Here is a 17912-nt window from a genome sequence, read left to right on the forward strand (position 1 = left end):
GTGTATATATATATATATATATATATCAGAAACGGGAGGTCCGTAGGACAAAACGAGACTCACGCGTACGATGACGGTTATACCGGACCGGCGGAATGCTTAATAACTTGGTCTAACGCGACTGATGCAGATAATTTTTCAAAATCAGCTCATGCCATGGTCGAATAGAGAAACACATTCACAGTGCCAGACTACACAAGGCAGACTCTTAGAACTCGAAATCATACTAACATCGGACATTCCTCAGCTCAATCTTCCACTATTAACAAGGACAGTTCCGTCGCTTTCACTGTGCGATGTGGCATCTTAGCTGGCCTTCTGCTATAGGATCGTGGGCCAGCATAAAGCCCGGCAGCTCTGGATGCATTTCACGAAAAACCTAAATAGCAGTTCATGGGAATCATCGATACACTTGGTCTTCTCCACCCAGCAACTGCCCAAGTATTGTCGTTCTTAAAGAGACAAATGTTGAGCACCCGCCTTCCCAGCGATACGGTAGCGGCACCTCGCAATCTGAAATCGACCGACGGCTGACCCAAAATACACCAGGACTTTCTGTGCGATCACTTGTTCCCATCGGTGCTAATAGGCTATCGCTCCCGTTGATCTCCCCGCGCACCAGCTGTGGCACCACCAGTGCTTTGTCGAGAGGGCGAACCCCCGGTCCAAGAATATCGGGAAAGTGTTCTAAGCAGCGCACTTAAAACTGCAAGCACAAGCAATGGACCGAGTACCCTCTTCACTATCCGTTTGCGACGGAAACTCGGCCTGGAGGAGCCAGCTGTGTGCACGCCATCAGTGAACACGAGGCTCGATTCTTCAAGGGAGGAAAGGGCATCGTTGCCTTCTTTTTCCCCGACATCCAAATGGATGACTGGTTTAGCGGCAGCAGGCACCGGCAATTTCTCAGAAGTTTGAGAAGCCGGCCCAAGGGCAGCCTTCATCGTGGAGGCGCTTGGTTCTGTCCCTGTACCAGATTGCTCTGAGGCCACGCCTTTTCCAGCGTCAAACGGAGGCTCCCCATTGCTACCAACTGCTGACCCGCCAACGGGGATCGCCATCACGTCAACATACGATCCACGCTGACTTAGCAACAGTGTCACTATGAAGACGAGGAAGACAGTGGTATGTGCAGTACCCGGAAGGGGGGGAATCGGAGACGACCTAGCGTGCCCCAAACTGACCCTGGCAAGCTGTGCTCCCATCGTCATCATACAATAATGCAGGCGTTCATTGCCAGAGAAACACAAATAACAAGCGGTAGTCCCCGGAGAGGCGTCCTCATGTGCACAATACTCCTTAAGTTTCACCTGACACAACGAATGGAAATGGAAGTTGCAAATCAAGACAGCGTTGCCGGGACTTAACCAAATCTTACGTCCCAAACTCGCATGCATCAGAAACACTCATGCTTGCCACGCCTTTGTTTTTGTAACATGCTATGTTCTTTAGCAGAAAAATAGTGGTGGATTGTCATGAAGTGTTCAGACGCCGAGGCTGTTTCGCCTCCCCAGCCAGTGCTTCAGTTGTGAAATCCGGCACGCATCCCCGTATCAGTGACCATATTGGCCGTGTCGACGTAGCGACTGCTAGCGGTACTCTGAGCGACCAGGTAGGAAAAACAATATCACGTCATGGCAGGATTGGGCGGAGGCCATCTGCTGCCAACTGTTCAAGACAAATACACACACGGATGCATTCTTGTCCGTCCCGCAATCAATGACGATCGTCGTTTCTGTCTCGCAAGACTACCACGCAGCCTGACGCACAGTGCCTACGAGAGAACAAAGTGGTAATTAACTGAGTTCTCAGAGAAAAGAAGACTCGTCTCACCGAGAACGCCGAGCCGCTATCCTCGTACGTTTCCATGGAGTGGGGCTTTGCGACGGTAGTCGCCATACGCCCAGACCGCTCTTTTAGAGCAACCCCTCAGGTTTTACGAACAGTATCACCGAGAGCATTACAGCCTCACCTCGGTTTTTACGAGCCGTTTATCCGGCAGCACGACCGAAGCGCGGCCGATGTGCTGGCATCTGGCCTTGTCTCGCGTAAAATCGCATTCGGAATTGGGCCGGGTAACAACGTGACAAAAGTATTATAACACGAACACAGAAAAACTAGCCACAACCATTTGGCTTTCAGCAAGCTAGCATTGCTCATGGCTATCGATCTTTCAACTTCCAGAGCACCGCCCGAGTAGGTGGCGTTCGTAGAGCCTTCACCGGCAAGACTCCCCCTTTGCTCTCTCTCCGTCTATACCACGTACGCCGGTGAAGCACTTGGGATTGGTTTCACATCAAACATACGGACACGGTACCCAATATGTATCATTAACGTGGTTGCGTCCAATAATTGCCCCGAAAATTTCATGGCATTCCTCGCGTTGGAACCCACAAACACTCGATCCCCCCGTAGGCGCCTTGTCCCCTGTGAGGTTGCAGTGTGTGCAGGAAGTCACGCAGGAGAACGCCACTCCCACTGATAGTACAACCATCCAGTTATCGGAGTTCCTGTCTGGCTTACTTTGCCAACAGCAATGTATCTCAAGAGGCTGTCAGATGCCGTACCCATTTGACTGTGGAAAAGTTCTAATTGCTATGGGCCAACAAACAGAACCGGTCCGCAGGTTCGTAACAAACTGAGGGACGTTTCCGGACACTTCAAGACCTTGCTTCCTCTCCTAGGACGCCCACCTGGATCTTGCTCGGACGCAAACTGAAAGGTCAGCGTCGTTCCTACCCGCACTAGCATAGGAGTGTTTGTGTTCATTCTAATCAGCCAGTCGAACTGGGACTTCTGTGTTGGCCAAGTCCGGTGGAAACTGCGCTTCTGGCACCAGCCATCAGGGCCGGCTTTCTGGACACGCTCTTTCGTTTGCCGATTTACTAATATTCAGCCGCTTGTGCTCGTTTCATGACGTGGCTACGTTCAGGTGTAAACATCACTGCGCAACTACAGTGCGCAACTACAGTGCACAACTACACTGCGGCTGCGTTACAGACGACTCCACACCAACGGTCTTGCCACCAAGTACGACGCGCCCCATTCATTTGCCGTTCGAGTCATACTGCTGAGACATCAATCATCCAGCGTAGAGTGAAATGAAAAGTGATGATCCGTGCTGCTCGACTCCGACGCTTACAAACTCAGCTGGCGTGCCCGTGGATATCGGTGCTTGTCGCTAGGGTCCTTCCCCGTCTGTAACCCATATGAAACCCCGCTTGACACGGAACGCCTCTTTCTGAGTTTGGCAGAACGTTGATTCCATCGAAAGTTACAATACAGCATGTAGCATATGTAATTTCCGTTGCACTTGGAAAGGGAAATGCATGTACCTTTAACAAAATGAAGGAGACTCAGGCGAAATCGGAGTGAAACGCACACATGCCCTGCAATTCTATTGCATGCAGCGAGCCAGGCGTTGGTGGACAGATGCAGCGAGACTTCGAAAAAAAACGCTAAGAAAGCGCAACGCGATTTGCCGGCAACTTCTCTGGCGTTTTTCCTTGCACACTTGCCCCATGAGAAATAACTGGTCCTCTGTAGTCACTTCTCATCTGCAGCTACATTCTTGAAGCCTCCTTCGTCACTGCTGCCGAGGGCCTCCTCTCGCGTGTCTGACTGGCTCCCGCAGCCCAAGAGTCGGATACCGTGGATGGCCTTCCGACCGTGATCTGCCGTTGATACACACTTGTTGGTGGGAGTATTGTAACCGCCTTTATCGTGTCTTCGAAGCAGTGAATGACTCATTCTTTTTGAGTAACCCATCCGCCTCCAACACCGAGTCAGGGTGCCCCCGCTGTGTTGGGTGTCGCAGTCCCCCCGTCAGCCCCATCATCGAGAGTTTGCCATGACGGCGCTCTGCGAAAACATCCCCTTCTCTGATTTGTTGACTTGAATATTCGGAATGTTCGATATCCACTCTTACCTTCTATCTTGTGGAGCTTTGCTCCCCTTTCCGTGAGCCCCCTGTCTCTCACTGCCTTGTGTCCCGTGTCTCAATTCAGAAGCAGAGACACCATAAAGTTCGCCGTGGCGTAGGGGCGCCTGCCGACCGAGCGAGGCCTGTTCCCTTTCGATTCATGACTTTCTTTTCTGCCTTCTAGACAGAACTCTGGTGATTTCGTAACTACTCTTTCAAAATGCGTCGCCTGGTGCCGTGTCGCGGTTGCGCGTCTTACGGGAATCATCCCACATCTTTTGGACGTCGTCTGTTGCCCTCCTTGCCTACACAGTGCTTCGCTGTGGGTTCTTCTCCAGCACCCCCGCTGAGGGACCACCAGCGGACTGTATCCTGTCTCTGCCGTTCGCCCACGGTATGGTCAGACGAGGACTCAACAGGGCCTGGTTTCTCGGTCTCTCAGATTGGCAAGAAGGTGAGGCTGCCGATTCAGGCGTCACCTGTCTCCTCCGGCTTCCCCGTCCTCTCTCCCGTGGCCGCTAATGGGGGGTCTCAATCCCCTCGGGCTTCCAAACACTGCGTCGCGCGCGTCTCTTGGCGATTTGTTTCCTCCTCTTCTCACCGGCGACACGGGCTGTCGGCAAGCGAAGCCGCGACCCCCGTGTCGTCGGGGTCACAAGCTGCTAAGCCTTCCCCTTCTTCGGATCCTTTGTTTCCATCCCTATCTTCTCCGTCGTACGTCCCCTGTGCATCCAGCTGGATGCCCTCATTCGCAGTTCGTCCACGTCCTGAGTTCTCTCCGCTTCCAGGAATGAACTCGTCAGTGCTTCCTACCTCTCCTCTGCCTCCGCCTGTTTCCAGTTCCTCTCCGTCTCCATTATTCACCTCTTCGTCACCATCGGCCGCGTATTCCGGTCCTTCATTCCCGTCATCTCCTGCACATGCAGTTCATTCTTCCTCTTCCTCCGCCGCTTCTCCCCGGCCTCCGCCTTCTCATCTCGTGGTGCCTGTTGCTTCCATGTCCGCACAGCATGCATCTGGCCCTCCCCCGCCTCCGGTCTTTCCATGTCCGCCGCCTGTCCCCCACTTTCCGCCCTCTGCGTCTCACGCTGCTTCTGTCGGCCCTGAGGCAGGACAGCACCCGCAGGCCACGACAGTTTCGAGAGGCACTCCCTCTCGTGCGATCCTCTCTCCACCAGTGCATACTACTCGTGTTGGCTCACCGTGGTCGCCCGCAGGTGGTAGCCGTCCTTCCTTGCGTCCTACGCCTCCTCCCCCCACTCACCCTGTGGCCCCTTCCCTCCCTTTCTACAGCTACAGGTACCATCCTCCACCTGAGTATGACGAGCCCACTTCTGAAGCGAGTACTTGCTTCCATACGTCTTTGGAAAGCAACGGGTCACTCTATCTTTCTGGTACATCGTCAACGCATCTACTCTCTGGGTCGTCGTCGCAGCACGCCGCTGAGGAGCTACACATTCAGCGCATTCACCGAGACGTGTCGGGCAGGTCTCTCTCTGCTCCGGTGCTAGTGGGTCACCTATACTCGCTCGCTTCCTGTGCGGTCAAGTACACGTTGATCGCGTCGCCTCCGGCCTCCTCGTCGTTCTTCATTCCTTCGAACTCGCTGTTCGCCCGCCACGCCCCTCCGCCTTCATCTGTGGCCGCCCACGAAGCTCCTTCCTCCCTTATCTCGACCGCAGGGCTCGTTGCGGGAGCCCTGTGTGGTCGCATTCCAGAGCTGGAAGTCACCGATGTGCCGCCTTTGCTGGACGGCATCTCTGTGCTTCTTCTCCTTCACCAACAACAGATCCAGAAAGGGAGACGCAAGAAACTGGAGGCACTCGTGGCGGCAAGACCCGACACCGCATCTCCAGACTTGCCAGGCGACAAACGAGCCGAGGGAGCCTTAGAACCCCCTGCAGGTGGAGTCTCGCGGGGAATGGAGCGTGGCGGAACGACTGACGAAGCCCACGATGCTGCTGCTGGTCTTCAGCTACGGTTAGTGGCAAAAGTGCTTCTGGACAGACTTGAAGAGCTGCTACATCTTCTGAGAATTGATGAGGTAAGCCATTTCCCGAAGGCGGAAATATTGTCGTACGTTTATTCGCGTCATCGAAGGTGGGTCCTTGCCTGTGAGGTGGCCTCTGTCCTGACTACTCTGTAGCAGTCGGTCTTTCACGAATGTTGCGTTTCCTATTGTGTGCTCCGTGGACGAGAAAAGGATGATCTCGGGTGACATATCGCGGTCGAGAATAGGTTGAGCACTGCAAATCGGCGCTTCTTCAGAACGTGCTCGCTGAATCTGTCGGTTTGGCATTTTTCGCCAGAATCTTGGTGCAGTGTTATTTTCCCGTGTGTATTTATTCTCTTGTTCCCTTCAGGTGTCGCGAGCAGCTTGGCAAGCCGCATGCGTTCTTCCCCCTTCCGTCGTCTCCCCGTTTTTCTTCTACGCAGTAGACCTTCGTATGGGGGACGCAGTGTGTCTCCTTGCTTCAGAAGGCCTGAACAATCCCGAGCTTTTTGACCAGCTCCTCCATATCCGGTCGGCGAAATGGCAGGCCAGTGGCAGACTTCCCGGGAATACATCAGCTGGAACAGGGGGTGAAGACGAGCTTAGCGAAGCACATGGACGACTTGCCTATCTGGCTCGCGTTCTTCACCCTTTTGCTGCGAAACCGGTAAGGTAGCAGAGGGAGTTTAGAGGAGGCGGCGGTGCTGGGGTCGGGAATTCCTCGTAGGTAGAAGTCTATGGACTAGCGGAAAGATCGCCCAAGGGTATGAGACTTGAGAAGCAACCGAGGATACGACTTTGTTTTAGCGGTGTCGTTTCTGTCGGCGACAGCCTGATTTGCTCATACCGCGGCGTCGCCCTCCTTGCGCTTGTCTCTTGCTCAGCTGATCAGCAAAGTGTCGTTTCTTCGAAGCGCTCCGATGCTGAAAGTGGTTACACATCTTCTCGAGGACACGAACGGTAAGTCGACGGTAGTTGCGTTATGAGTCGTCGATACCTACACTGTTTTTGCAGTTTGTTGCTATTGCTTGAATCGACCATTGAATGCGTCGGTGATGCGAGCACTGGAACAGCCAGTTGACCCCACGAGTCTTCATCGAAGGAGTGGTTGTGGCCACTTAAACGTAACGGACAACAAGTTTCTCGTGTCTCGTGTACGGAAAGCGCAGGTGTCTCGTTTGTTCCATGGATTAAACGAAAGCTACGGGGAAAGGCTTCACGGGTTTCTCTGTCTGCGTATGGTTGTCGTTTCTGGTTCACAGAAACAGATCCGGACACGCTTGTCCGACTGCTCCATCTTTTTGGCAACTCTGTCCGTAAGTCACCGCTTCAGACAAGAAACACGTGGATGCGCAGAGAGTGCGAAGTAGGGGAAACGAAAACAGTTTCTGCCACTCTGTTTCGACGCACATGCATCCGCAGAGCCATGAGTTCAGAATAAATTTCTCGACTGAAACTGGGCGACAGACATTCGTGTTTCCTGTCACGGTGAGTGTTTCCGTACATGTATCACTCTGCGTTCAGGGGATCGTGTGCAACTGACAGCATACTCACCCCGTCCTGCTGTTTGTGTGTCACTGTGCTTTCCGCAATCTCTCAGAGGCGCGACGGTTGACCAAGTTGATCTTGTCACGATTGAACGTCGAGGGAGATGCCACTCTTCCAGACTCAGGTCAGTTTGCTTTTGTCTCTAGTCCCTGGCTCGGATGCCACAGGTACCAGCACATCGCGATAGTGGCATAAAGACAGCGACACTTCTCTCTCCTCACAAAATCACTGATCCTGCGTCCCTTTGCCATATAAGAACGATCCGTCAAGGTGGGTCTTTTGGACTCTGTTATAAGCCCTGTAGGTGCGGCGAGGGTCTCCTTGTTTACGGTCTGCATGCGACGCCTGAAGTCGGCCCATAACGGGTGATGCTCTGATAATTTTTTTCGGTGGTTGAGTGGGTCTGATATGCGTGTTCGTTGATTCCTCTGTCACATATCTTGCTTCCAGAGGATCTTTTTTATGGCGTCGAAACAAGGGACAAAGCAGCTCGACTGGCGGTTCTCTGTTTTTGGCTTTGCTGCAAAGTGTACTTTATTCATCCGACGGAAATTTGTCTCTGGTGCTGGTTTTCCCGTGTGACAATGTGCCCTTTGCCCAGTCCTCGTCGATGTCTCCATCGCCGCTGGAGCAGGCGAACTGCCACACCAGCTGACGTCAGCATGCGTGCGGAGACTTCTCGCCCGAGCTTCGCAGGGAATGCATACCCATGCCCTCGCGGAAAGCGTGCTTGCCCTGGCAGGTACTGGAATGCTCAAGTGGAGACATATTATCGTACTTTATATGAGTGTGCACGTGTCTGTTGTGACAGCCGCATTTGCAAGTAGAAAAACACTTATATGCATGTATATATACGTATATATGCATGCAGCCTCACTGGACATTCTCATGTTGGTTTACGTTGAAGTATGAGTACGTGGCCGGGCTTAGACACACAGGCTGGCGTAGGTGTTGCTGCCTAACAATTCGTTTGGTTGTTGAATCTCACCCTTGTGTGGCAGAAAGATTGGCGTTTCGTCTCGTTTCTTGGTGTCGTCCCTGATGAACTCCGAAGAAGCGTCGCATCGTGGTGTGGACCAAGGATTGTATGCGTCAACTTGTGATGCCGTTCCTCGTAGGACACTTGACTCTCGAGCAGCTTTTTGATCTGGCTGCCCCCCTTCAAGAGCGTGCCGAATTTTTGAGCGCGCGGCAGCAAGCGGCGCTTCTCCTTCTTTACGCACAGGCGTGCGTCGCAGCAACAGATCTTATTCGAGTTCTTGAGACTGTAAGGGTACCCTTCACTGCTCCCGCTTACTCATTCGTTTGTCGGGATTTGCTCCCTGCGTTGCCATGGCAAGCCCCCCGTTACGATTTGTTCTCTTCTTGAGTCCTCTGTTGTAAGGAGTGTGCTGAGGGCTTTCTGAGCGTACCGGCTGCTCCATGATTGTTCATATTTATCATGTACAGATAATTAACGGTTTTGTTCCTGCTTATTTCCTCTGCCTCTTTCTGTGCAGCATTTACTTGCATCTATGGACACCCTCCCCGTGGACCTCTTCGCCCGGACAGCCCTTGCCTTCTCCATGAGCACATCAGTCTCCCTCCTGACTGTGAACAAAATCGCGCAGACTCTTCAGGGCCACGCTCTCGCCAATACGATATCCCCAGAAAGGGTCAGCTAATTTCTCCTTTGCTGTTTTCCATGCTTCTGCACACGCACATTCTAATACAAGCCTGCACATCACAATGTGTCTACGTACATGAACGTGTAGGTAAATAGAGAGAGCAAGATACACAGATACACTAAACTCATTTGAAGCGATATGAACTGCCCGTTCGCAGAGAGTGAAAATGCGATTACCTGTCTAGCCATAATCATATCAGTGTTGTGGTGTCCTGCTGTGCGTTTCAATACAAAACCTTCCAACTTGTATGGCAATAGCATCTGTCTCGCTGGAACGTGCTCGTCACCGCAGTCGGTAATATGTCTTCGTGTGATGTCGGAACTCGTTGATGACCACTTGTATGCTTCTACATACTGCGCACACTCCAGTTTCAGTTCTTATATTTGTGATGTGAGACAGTGCTTTGCAGCGTTCTACCTTCTTTGTCCATTATGTTGGTCGTCAAATAATTCCTAGAAAAACTATCAAAATATATCTGCCAACGACTCAGGCTATTGTCCGTTGTTTCGCAAAGCAACTGTTGGAGCGTGACATGTTTCGTCACTCTCCCCTGTCCCGGTGTTCCTTCGCAGCTCGTCGATGTGACGCTGGCTTTGGCAGTGGCTGGACTCCAAAACCTCCGCTGCTGGGAAGCTTTTGGAGTTGCAACCCGCATTGCCGACTTTAGCTGGAAGTCGCTGCCGATCCTTGCATGGATTTTTGCCATGACGGACTATCGAGAAATATCGGCGTGGCAGTCCATCGCCCTTCTGTGAGCATTGGTTTCCGACTAAGAATCGGAAGAGGAAAACGGAGCTCAGACTGGTGAACGACGCTTCGTGTTCATCTCATCTGGGGTACTGGGTGGTGCTATTTTTATTGATAGCAAGTAGCCATTGGTCAGTGTCGGTATTGTGTCTGTTAGATGTTATGCAGAGTGACTAGTCTGCAAACTTTGCGTCCAGTGCGATGCTGTGTCGCTTAACCCCGCGCGCCAATCTTCGAAGGGAACGGGCATCATACCCAATATTTGCAACGGTGAATGTCTGTGTAGATGAAAGGGGGCGCTAGATTGTCGCGCCAGGTGCATCCGTACTGGGTATCTGTATATTATTTCTTATTTCACAGTTCATACGAACTGTGTGTGTATGTGAGCAATGCACCGAATTCGGAAGAGGTGCTCTGCATTTTCCACGTTTATGTTTCCTCTGTAGCACTGAGACTACACCGGTCTGTCATATCTCGAGAGGCGGTTCCTTCTTCGTGTATAGACTCCGCGGTCTCCAGGGACGTCATCAATTGTTCGCGACCATGCCGAAAAGGAGACCGCAACCATGCGTTGACATGTTATGTAGAGAAAAGCATTGTCTGCGTCTTCGCTCGTCTGCTCGGGGCCCGCACGTTTTCACCTTATTTTTCTCCGTTTCGCTGCCAGCGGAATCCCCCATCTAGAGGTAAATCCGCATTAAGTCTTCCTGATGTCGTTCGCGGCGACAAATTTGTAAGCAGAGCCGCCTCCACGATCAACGCCTTTACTTGTGCGTTTTCCTCAGAATTCCTCAATTCGCGACGGATTTGTCAATGGTTCAGCGGAGCCAGCTGTACGAGGCGTTCACGGCTGCTCGTTTGATTGGTTTCTTCAATGTTCAAGAACAAGTTCCAGAGCTGACCTCTCGGCTGTCAAGCTGGCGGCGATATTGGATTCGCTTACGCGGTCACTCGACGTCAGGCTCCAGAGGCGCAGGGCGAGTTCCCGCTAGCAAGGAGAGCGCCGACGGGGACGAAGACGAGAAGAAGCAAAACGAACCGCTAATGAGTCCTGTGCCGTACGATGCTATTTTCTACGTTGCGAGAATTCAGTGTTTTCAAGGCCGGGAAACAGAGCTCTATACGATTCCTTTTCTTGTACCCAAGTACAATCTTATTTTCGAGCCTCTTGATGCAACGCCGATACACCAGGTAAGAGTTCGCGTAGGACAGCTGGATGAAAGATGTCACATCATGGGAATCGGCAGTAAACCTCATTCTGCGCCTTTTGCTATTCGGTTTGTCTCTGACGCTTACGTTGTCCAGTGGTCAGAGACTGTGGTCTGCTTTAAGTGATGCCTCGGGCTCCTGCATGTTCTACTTCTAGGAATCTACCAGAATTTGATGTAGCGGAAACCTTTCAATAGGAACGCATGGTTGCTCAAACAGGCAAGCGCGTCAAAGTGCACGTACGTGTCCGAAAGCAGGCATTTCGGCTCAGCGAATTGCCGGGATTTGCAGGGCTTTGGAGCCCACCTGCCGGGTGGCTTCGATAGAAGATTATTTGGCACATGTCCTTGTTGTATTCAGGGAACGGGTATGAAATTGGGCGAGGTGGCGCTGCGCCACCGAGTTTGGTCCGTAATGGGGTTCAATATTTTGACGGTAATGCACTCGGAATTCCATCAGTTCTTTGAGACCCCTTCCAAGCGTAAAGATCGTCAAGGAGGGGAGGAAGACAAACCCGATGATGAAGGAGCGCAAAAGCCCTCCGAACTGCAGATGGTTCTTGAAGACGGACGAAAGTTCAACGTAGGGGCCGCAGCGAATTTCCTGACGTCGCGAATCGAAAATGTCGCTCGTCAGGCCTCAACTCTGGATAGCTGGTTGAGTGTACTGAAAGGAGGCCCGCAGCCGCAGGCTCAAACAACTTTGCCTACTCCTGCCTGTAATTTCTCCTCCACATCGCTGTAAAAACGTCCTCTACAGAATGCCATGTTGCGATGCTATGGCAGTGACCACACCCAGAAAAGAACTGTAACACATGAGTGAAATGGTGAATCATGTTATCTGTGCGTGTGCGTTTTGCAATTGTGTAACTGACATGGAAATAATGGAAACGCAGGATATGGACGTGGGTGTGTGCTACCGCACAGGAAGGCACAATAACACCGAGGATGTCTCCGCACCGGCAGGGAGCCTCCAAATATTGAGTGGCAAGGAACCTCTGTGAAGGCGCCGCCTCCACTGACCATGCATGTGCCGAATACTGACGCTGTGCTCACTGCGTGGTATATTTAGTTCGTCGGCACTTGACACATCATCATGGCGAAGCATGTTTGGTTCCCGGTCTAATTCCACCTGCCGCTATGATGCCTGTGGTTCCGTAGTTTAGGACTGAGCTGATGCCAGTTCTTTCGGTGAACACGCCGGAAAAGCTACAGATGGCTCTTGTATAAAAGTAACCGCCCCAGAGTGAAACGGAACCATAAAGCATCTGAGAGTGTCTTCAGCACTTACTCCACAGTCATGCAGTTTTTGTGGTGAATGCTGATCGTCATACTGTCAAACTAAGAGACTCCCAAGAACTGAAGGATACTTATTTGAGCAGCTCTCATATAGTAGAGAGTTAAGTATGGTGGACTCAGTCTTGCGCTCGAGAATGTTCGAAAGCTGCCTTTAGTATTTTCAACTGGAGTGAGCGACTCGGTGGACAAACTGTTGGGGGCACCTGCCGTGTGGACGACTGCGATCCCCACTGTTATTTGCTATAATTCTGCTTGTTATAGAGGAACACATATTTTGCCTGAGACAATCAACTCAGCAACCACGTCCGAGGTAGTTCTTGACTAGGGGAGAGAAGGAACTAATGCGTCTCCCTTTCCACAGGTGAACCACTCAAATCGCGCGCAAGCTCCACAAATTATTCATCGCCTGCAATAGCTTTCATGCACTTTTGTTTTTCACAAAAATATGCAGTCCACAACTTGACGCTTCAAAACAGGGGTTCGTAGGCGTCGAGTATCTGTAGGATGGCAGTATTACTCTGCATCGTGGTACCACTGTTTCCGCTGGTACTCTGACATCTTTCGCAAACTAGCTTTCTACGCATAATCACCCCCACAGTGCACATATGGCAGCTGTGATGTTCACACTATTTTTTCTGCCTCGACAAGGTGTGCGTGTGCTGCCTTCAAGTGTGCCTGATTTCGGAGAGGACCGATGAACGAAATTCGTTATCGTCTGTGTGTTCTCCACCTGTCCTGGTGGAACGATAATTCCGGAATCGCGAACACCCGTGAACCACTGTCGTTCCTTCAGTTGTACGAAGTGCCATGTTGCTAAAATGGCATCGCCGTTTGCATGAAGCCTGCTTCCTGTTTTTCTGATCAGAAGATTAACACCTTAGGTGAGTGAAAATGACACACAACAAGTACTCACAAGCCCTCCCCCCAAAGTCAACGCACGTCCTCACGAACATGAGTGATTCGAGTTAATGCTGTGGCCAAGCATGCGCGCACGAGGGCAAACGTTACACGGTATACACATTCGGGCACTGTGGCACCCAGTACTAGTGGAGATGCTTCGTGCCCCGTGTTTTTGAACGTTCACCGCCAAAAGGTTTTTGACTAGCGACGCACAATGAGCCATTGTCAATATAATCCGGGCCACGCTCTCGTGGGCAAATTCACAAACGAATCAATTAAGATGTAAAAAGTTCTACTGTGCCTAAAATGCTGGAGTTATTTTCTGAAAATATTGTTTCGCGTGCTGTTTCAGAGGGGCGGAACTAAGATAATATATATATCGAAGCATTGTGGCGTGACCTTCGGAAGAGTCAACGAATCTGCAGGTAAGGTGATTTCTTGCAATTTTGCCAACTTCATTTTTTTCCCACAAAGATGGCGGTCCTCCGCCACAACTCTGCAGTCGCGCTTCTGGCACTGTGCGGGCTGATGGTGAGCTTGTATTGCGTTCATGTCCAACAACACTTGGAGAGACATCTCGCTTACAAGCCCTATTGCGACATCGCGCCCAGCATGATGTGTTCGAAGGTAAGCGAGAAACCAGCATGTGAATTATCCTTTGCAGCAGAAGGAAAAACCAATCTTGTTGTGTCTTCCCATTTTGAACGTGTGGGGACGGATGCATTTGTGTGTTGCATCGCCAATCATTTTTGCGTTGATAGAAGCTTCTCTGTTTTTCAGTGGGATGTACCTCTTAGTGGCTCTAAAATGACACACACTTTACTGGCGTATGATTTGTGGAATGAAGCTACCAAAGCAGCCACAAGTTATGCAGGTGCTTAAAACGTTATTGTAGCGTCGGTCTTGGTCAGTAAGCTGATTCCACCGATTATACGCAGGTGTCAGTTTGCCCGCCTAGAGATTGCAGTCAGTTCTGTGCTGATTAACCACCGTTTGGGTAGCAAGTGCTTATCGTAAGCCATAAGAATTATCTACGTTCGAAACGTTCGTTGCTACACAATGAATCTGTGGCTCGCTTTTCTGTGGCTGCGTCACAGGTCGCTCTGAGTCCCTATAGCCATATGCTTTCGTTGTTCGGACTCGCAGAGCCGCACGGACGTATGGATGTTGCCAACGGCCACCTTGGTGAGACTAAGGGCAGCCCTCATTGTCTGTAATCATCACTTCGCCCACCGTCAAAGGTGGAAACAAGAAATTCCCGCAGCCTACAGCATTCGTCGTTGGCCGACCCAATATCTAGGAAGCAAATTGCATTTTGCACCAAACAAGACACACGTTGCCCACACGCGTTTGGCGACTGTCAAAGACATCTATGTATGTGTGTAGGCATGCGGATGCTTTAAGTATGCACTTCTTCACTGGGTGTATGTAGCCTTGTACATGCGTGCATTTGCATGGTCGCTTTCATGTGTTGTTCTTCTGTATCGTGCGTTTATTCGTGGTTAAATGCCTTATCAATTTTCAGTATAAAGACTCGCATGCGGAAGCGGCTCGTAGAGCCGCGTCTAGTTTGTGTTTGGCATTCGCCACTACGCGAGAGATTTCTAGGAATGGTTTCTCAAGATGTCCAATTTTCCATCTTTGATGGTTTCCGGCGGCAAGTTGTTTCTGCAGGGGTCGCCTTCTACGCCTTCATGCTGACGTACCCTTTCGGAAAACAGGCATTCGAAAATATTTATTTTCTTGGAACAACAACCGCTCTGGTAGGTAGCCGCTTGCAGCCGGCGCACTGCAGTTCATTTCGCAGTGTATTCACTCATCCGGAATGGACCAAAATGTTCAGTTGAACGTGTGCGCCCATCGGCATAAATACACGTAGATAAGCACATACGCCTTCACACCGACATGATGTGTATATGCTACTTGCGTACGTGCGCTTTGTCATAGCTGTAGTTTCTTGTTGTTTCTTTCAGGTCACAGTGTCTGTGTGCGCATGTATAATTATGGATTTTGTAGGCGTGCGCATGTAAATATTTAGGTAGTTCACACAGAAGCACTTTGATCCACATACGTACGTTTGGACAAATGCCACCCTACAGCGATTCCAGAGGTACTTGGGTCTATTGCCGACCACCCGTGCAGTGTTTTGTCGTACGACGTGAACTGGGTACGAGGGAAAAAAATGTAGTGACAGGAATAGCCTGTGACAAAGTGTGGTGTATGCTTACTTTAAATCAATTGCTGATTAGGAATTCTCTTTCGGCACCTCCGCAACAGCCGTGCAAATTTGGACTGTGCTGTTTTTCAGGTTGTCTCAGGGTACCTTTGCTACTTGGTGTACTCGGCTCTTTCAGTCGTTTCTATAATTTCGGCGAGTATTGTGATAGTAAGCGGAAATTGTTTCATTGTTTGAAGCTGAGCATGTTAACGCACATAGATATGCATCTGAGTACAGTGTAGGCTTTCATGTTGCCACAAATATGTAGCAGCAAATCTATCACAAGCTGCGAAATGGCATCGAAGAAAAGTGGATGTATATTGTCGCAGCTGGGGCTGTAGGCTCTTCGAGACCCTCGCCCACAGTACATTTGGCACAGCAAGTCACAAGAGTTTGAATATTTGTGCACATGGGGCGACAGGTTAACACTTAGTTCTGTCTTTTACATCTGACGCAATTTTACTGAACTTGTCATACAACAGTATGCACAACCTTTTCGTGATGATTAGATATCTTATTTACTGGTGTCCACAATGTATTTGGGACGTTTGTGAAATCTAGGATGAGTCAGAAGACAAGCAAGCGCTCCGTATACCATCATATTATTTGGACAACTTAGACTCTATTTTGAATTTTTTTGACCGCAGCCGAGAAACGATTTGTTGCTTATGCATTGACGGTTGTTCATGTGTGATTTACTGCGCAGGTCAACGCCCTACTGTTCATTACTATTTTTCGACAAACAGGGGCAGATACAGCCACCGCAGAGGAGATTTCTGATAGACTTGATCGAGGAACACGTCAACACGAGAGGCCAGAAACTCAACGACGGGAAGAAAAGAAAGTAAAGTAATTCATCCTCTAAACCGAGCCAACCTCCAGGTGTATCGCGTGCACTGCGACAGTAGTTTCACCATGAATGACACGCCTCAACAGGAATGGTGCAACAAGTAGGTGTTTCGCACCCTGCAGCCTTCCAAATGTCGTGCCGTACGGAACACGTTTGAATTACATAATTGTGTCATGCGTCTGCAAACGCTAAAACGACGTTTTGCGAACTTGTATTTGGCCCTGATCTGCCCGTCCTCAACGTTGCCGGGTATCTGAGGCGACGTCCGCGCTAAAGCAGACTCCAAGACTACACGCTTCAGTCCAGTGGCGCTACCAGATTCCTCGTGTCATGTTGTGGGAATTTTTCTCTACGGGGTCGCCTCCAGCTGATGCAAGCTTTGCTTCAACGCCGTGCCTTGTTCTCTTTTGGATTTCCTGTTGCTTACTCGTAATCTCACGCTGCTGTGAGGGACATAACCGCTTTGGCAATCAACCACTTGGAGCACATGGAAGGACTCTTGATGTTGGCATTTTACCACAATAAACACCTTGAACGCCACCTCTCAGCACTAGTGTGCACGCATTCATCGACACTATTCAAAAAGCCTTCATTCTGTTGCGCATAAAAACTCCTTTCGCTGACAGATCCAAACGTCGACACATCTCTGCACTATCGCTAACAGCGACGCAAGAAGGTATGGTTTCCTCTCACGAAAGTACTCTAGTTCAAGTGGAGCAGGCGCCCACAAATCAACACCTGGTATCGTCTGCCCGATTCGCTTGTTCCACAAGATGGGGGTAGACTCGGCTCCTGTGCAGTGTGAAAACACAGACCACCCGTTGACTAGGTGATCGAACATATTCGACGTTTCCGAATTTCCACCCAACGGAAGGGGCTCAGTGAACGAAACAAGGCGCCATCATCTATAGAGGAACAATCAATACAGATTTGCTAACGAGTTTCGGCGTACAGCTACACGACAATTGGTATTGGAAATTCTTCGTTGTAAAGGCTTGAGAAGCGCAAGATCACGGAGCATAAGAATCGATGCCGGCGCAACATAGACCAAATACCGGTTCACGCTTCCCCTAGTTCCGATATCAAGGAGGTAGTTTGTGTCCTTAACCGACATCCGACGCCCTGTGTAATACTTGCGGGCGTCGGCAGCTAACAAAAAAGTTTACTCTGTAAACGCCATATTCGAGACTTGGTAGAAAAATGCATCTGAACAGCGGAAGCAGAGGAAGCTGTGAGTGACAAGACTCCCAACAACGCAAAGTGTTGACACAAAGACACAGATGCACGTGCAGAAAAACCCTATTCTCTTGCCCGCGTCATGCCTTCCAACTAACTGGCAGACTTTGGCCATAGTTCTGGGTGACCACTAACACACGAGGAAGGGAGGGCTTCCCGTCTCCACACCCAACTACGGTTTTAGAAACAGTCATCGCTCTGCCGCAAAGAGAAAAAGAGTGGGCCTTGGCAGATACACTGACGACAACGAGAAAGACTGTTATGCACATTCACCTTTCCACTCCAAAACACAATTGTTTACCACTTCGGCAGAACATAATGCGC

At 50.5% G+C, this 17912-nt stretch overlaps 4 protein-coding genes across 4 annotated transcripts; 3 read left to right on the forward strand and 1 right to left on the reverse strand.

Moving 5' to 3' along the window:
• Positions 1 to 38: 38 nt before the first annotated feature.
• TGME49_203740 (hypothetical protein) lies at positions 39 to 1933 on the reverse strand. Its single transcript, XM_002367615.2, has one exon. The coding sequence runs from the start codon at positions 1395 to 1397 to the stop codon at positions 591 to 593; it is 807 nt and encodes a 268-aa protein (XP_002367656.1). The 5' UTR covers positions 1398 to 1933; the 3' UTR covers positions 39 to 590.
• Positions 1934 to 2606: 673 nt separating this feature from the next.
• Positions 2607 to 3876, forward strand: TGME49_203735 (hypothetical protein). Its single transcript, XM_018779267.1, has 2 exons — positions 2607 to 3030; positions 3411 to 3876. The coding sequence occupies exons 1-2, from the start codon at positions 2914 to 2916 to the stop codon at positions 3573 to 3575; spliced, it is 282 nt and encodes a 93-aa protein (XP_018637341.1). The 5' UTR covers positions 2607 to 2913; the 3' UTR covers positions 3576 to 3876.
• A 266-nt stretch (positions 3877 to 4142) lies between these two features.
• On the forward strand, positions 4143 to 11952 carry TGME49_203730 (hypothetical protein; the record flags this gene model as incomplete). Its single annotated transcript, XM_002367614.1, has 11 exons — positions 4143 to 5966; positions 6286 to 6582; positions 6800 to 6875; positions 7178 to 7231; positions 7516 to 7587; positions 8065 to 8205; positions 8582 to 8730; positions 8963 to 9118; positions 9703 to 9881; positions 10663 to 11068; positions 11447 to 11952. 11 exons carry the CDS (start codon positions 4143 to 4145, stop codon positions 11828 to 11830), a joined length of 3738 nt encoding a protein of 1245 aa, XP_002367655.1. The 3' UTR covers positions 11831 to 11952.
• Positions 11953 to 13481: 1529 nt separating this feature from the next.
• TGME49_203720 (vitamin k epoxide reductase family protein) lies at positions 13482 to 17863 on the forward strand. The gene is made up of 5 exons (XM_002367613.2): positions 13482 to 13911; positions 14382 to 14469; positions 14959 to 15047; positions 15593 to 15670; positions 16209 to 17863. Exons 1-5 carry the CDS (start codon positions 13759 to 13761, stop codon positions 16353 to 16355), a joined length of 555 nt encoding a protein of 184 aa, XP_002367654.1. The 5' UTR covers positions 13482 to 13758; the 3' UTR covers positions 16356 to 17863.
• The last annotated feature ends 49 nt before the right edge of the window (positions 17864 to 17912 follow it).

Source organism: Toxoplasma gondii, chromosome VIIa (genome assembly GCF_000006565.2).
Source record: "Toxoplasma gondii ME49 chromosome VIIa, whole genome shotgun sequence".
NCBI classification, from domain to species: Eukaryota; Apicomplexa; class Conoidasida; order Eucoccidiorida; family Sarcocystidae; genus Toxoplasma; species Toxoplasma gondii.

What these genes read in the sequence shown, in the direction of transcription:
- TGME49_203740 (XM_002367615.2), bottom strand. Translation starts at nt 1,397, where the DNA reads ATGCATGCGAGTTTGGGACGTAAGATTTGGTTAAGTCCCGGCAACGCT.
- TGME49_203735 (XM_018779267.1), top strand. Translation starts at nt 2,914, where the DNA reads ATGACGTGGCTACGTTCAGGTGTAAACATCACTGCGCAACTACAGTGC. An exon ending in ACCAACGGTCTTGCCACCAA is followed by an intron (nt 3,031 to 3,410) that starts GTACGACGCGCC and finishes TATTGCATGCAG; the next exon opens with CGAGCCAGGCGTTGGTGGAC.
- TGME49_203720 (XM_002367613.2), top strand. Translation starts at nt 13,759, where the DNA reads ATGGCGGTCCTCCGCCACAACTCTGCAGTCGCGCTTCTGGCACTGTGC. An exon ending in CCAGCATGATGTGTTCGAAG is followed by an intron (nt 13,912 to 14,381) that starts GTAAGCGAGAAA and finishes GCTGCGTCACAG; the next exon opens with GTCGCTCTGAGTCCCTATAG. An exon ending in TTGGAACAACAACCGCTCTG is followed by an intron (nt 15,048 to 15,592) that starts GTAGGTAGCCGC and finishes GCTGTTTTTCAG; the next exon opens with GTTGTCTCAGGGTACCTTTG.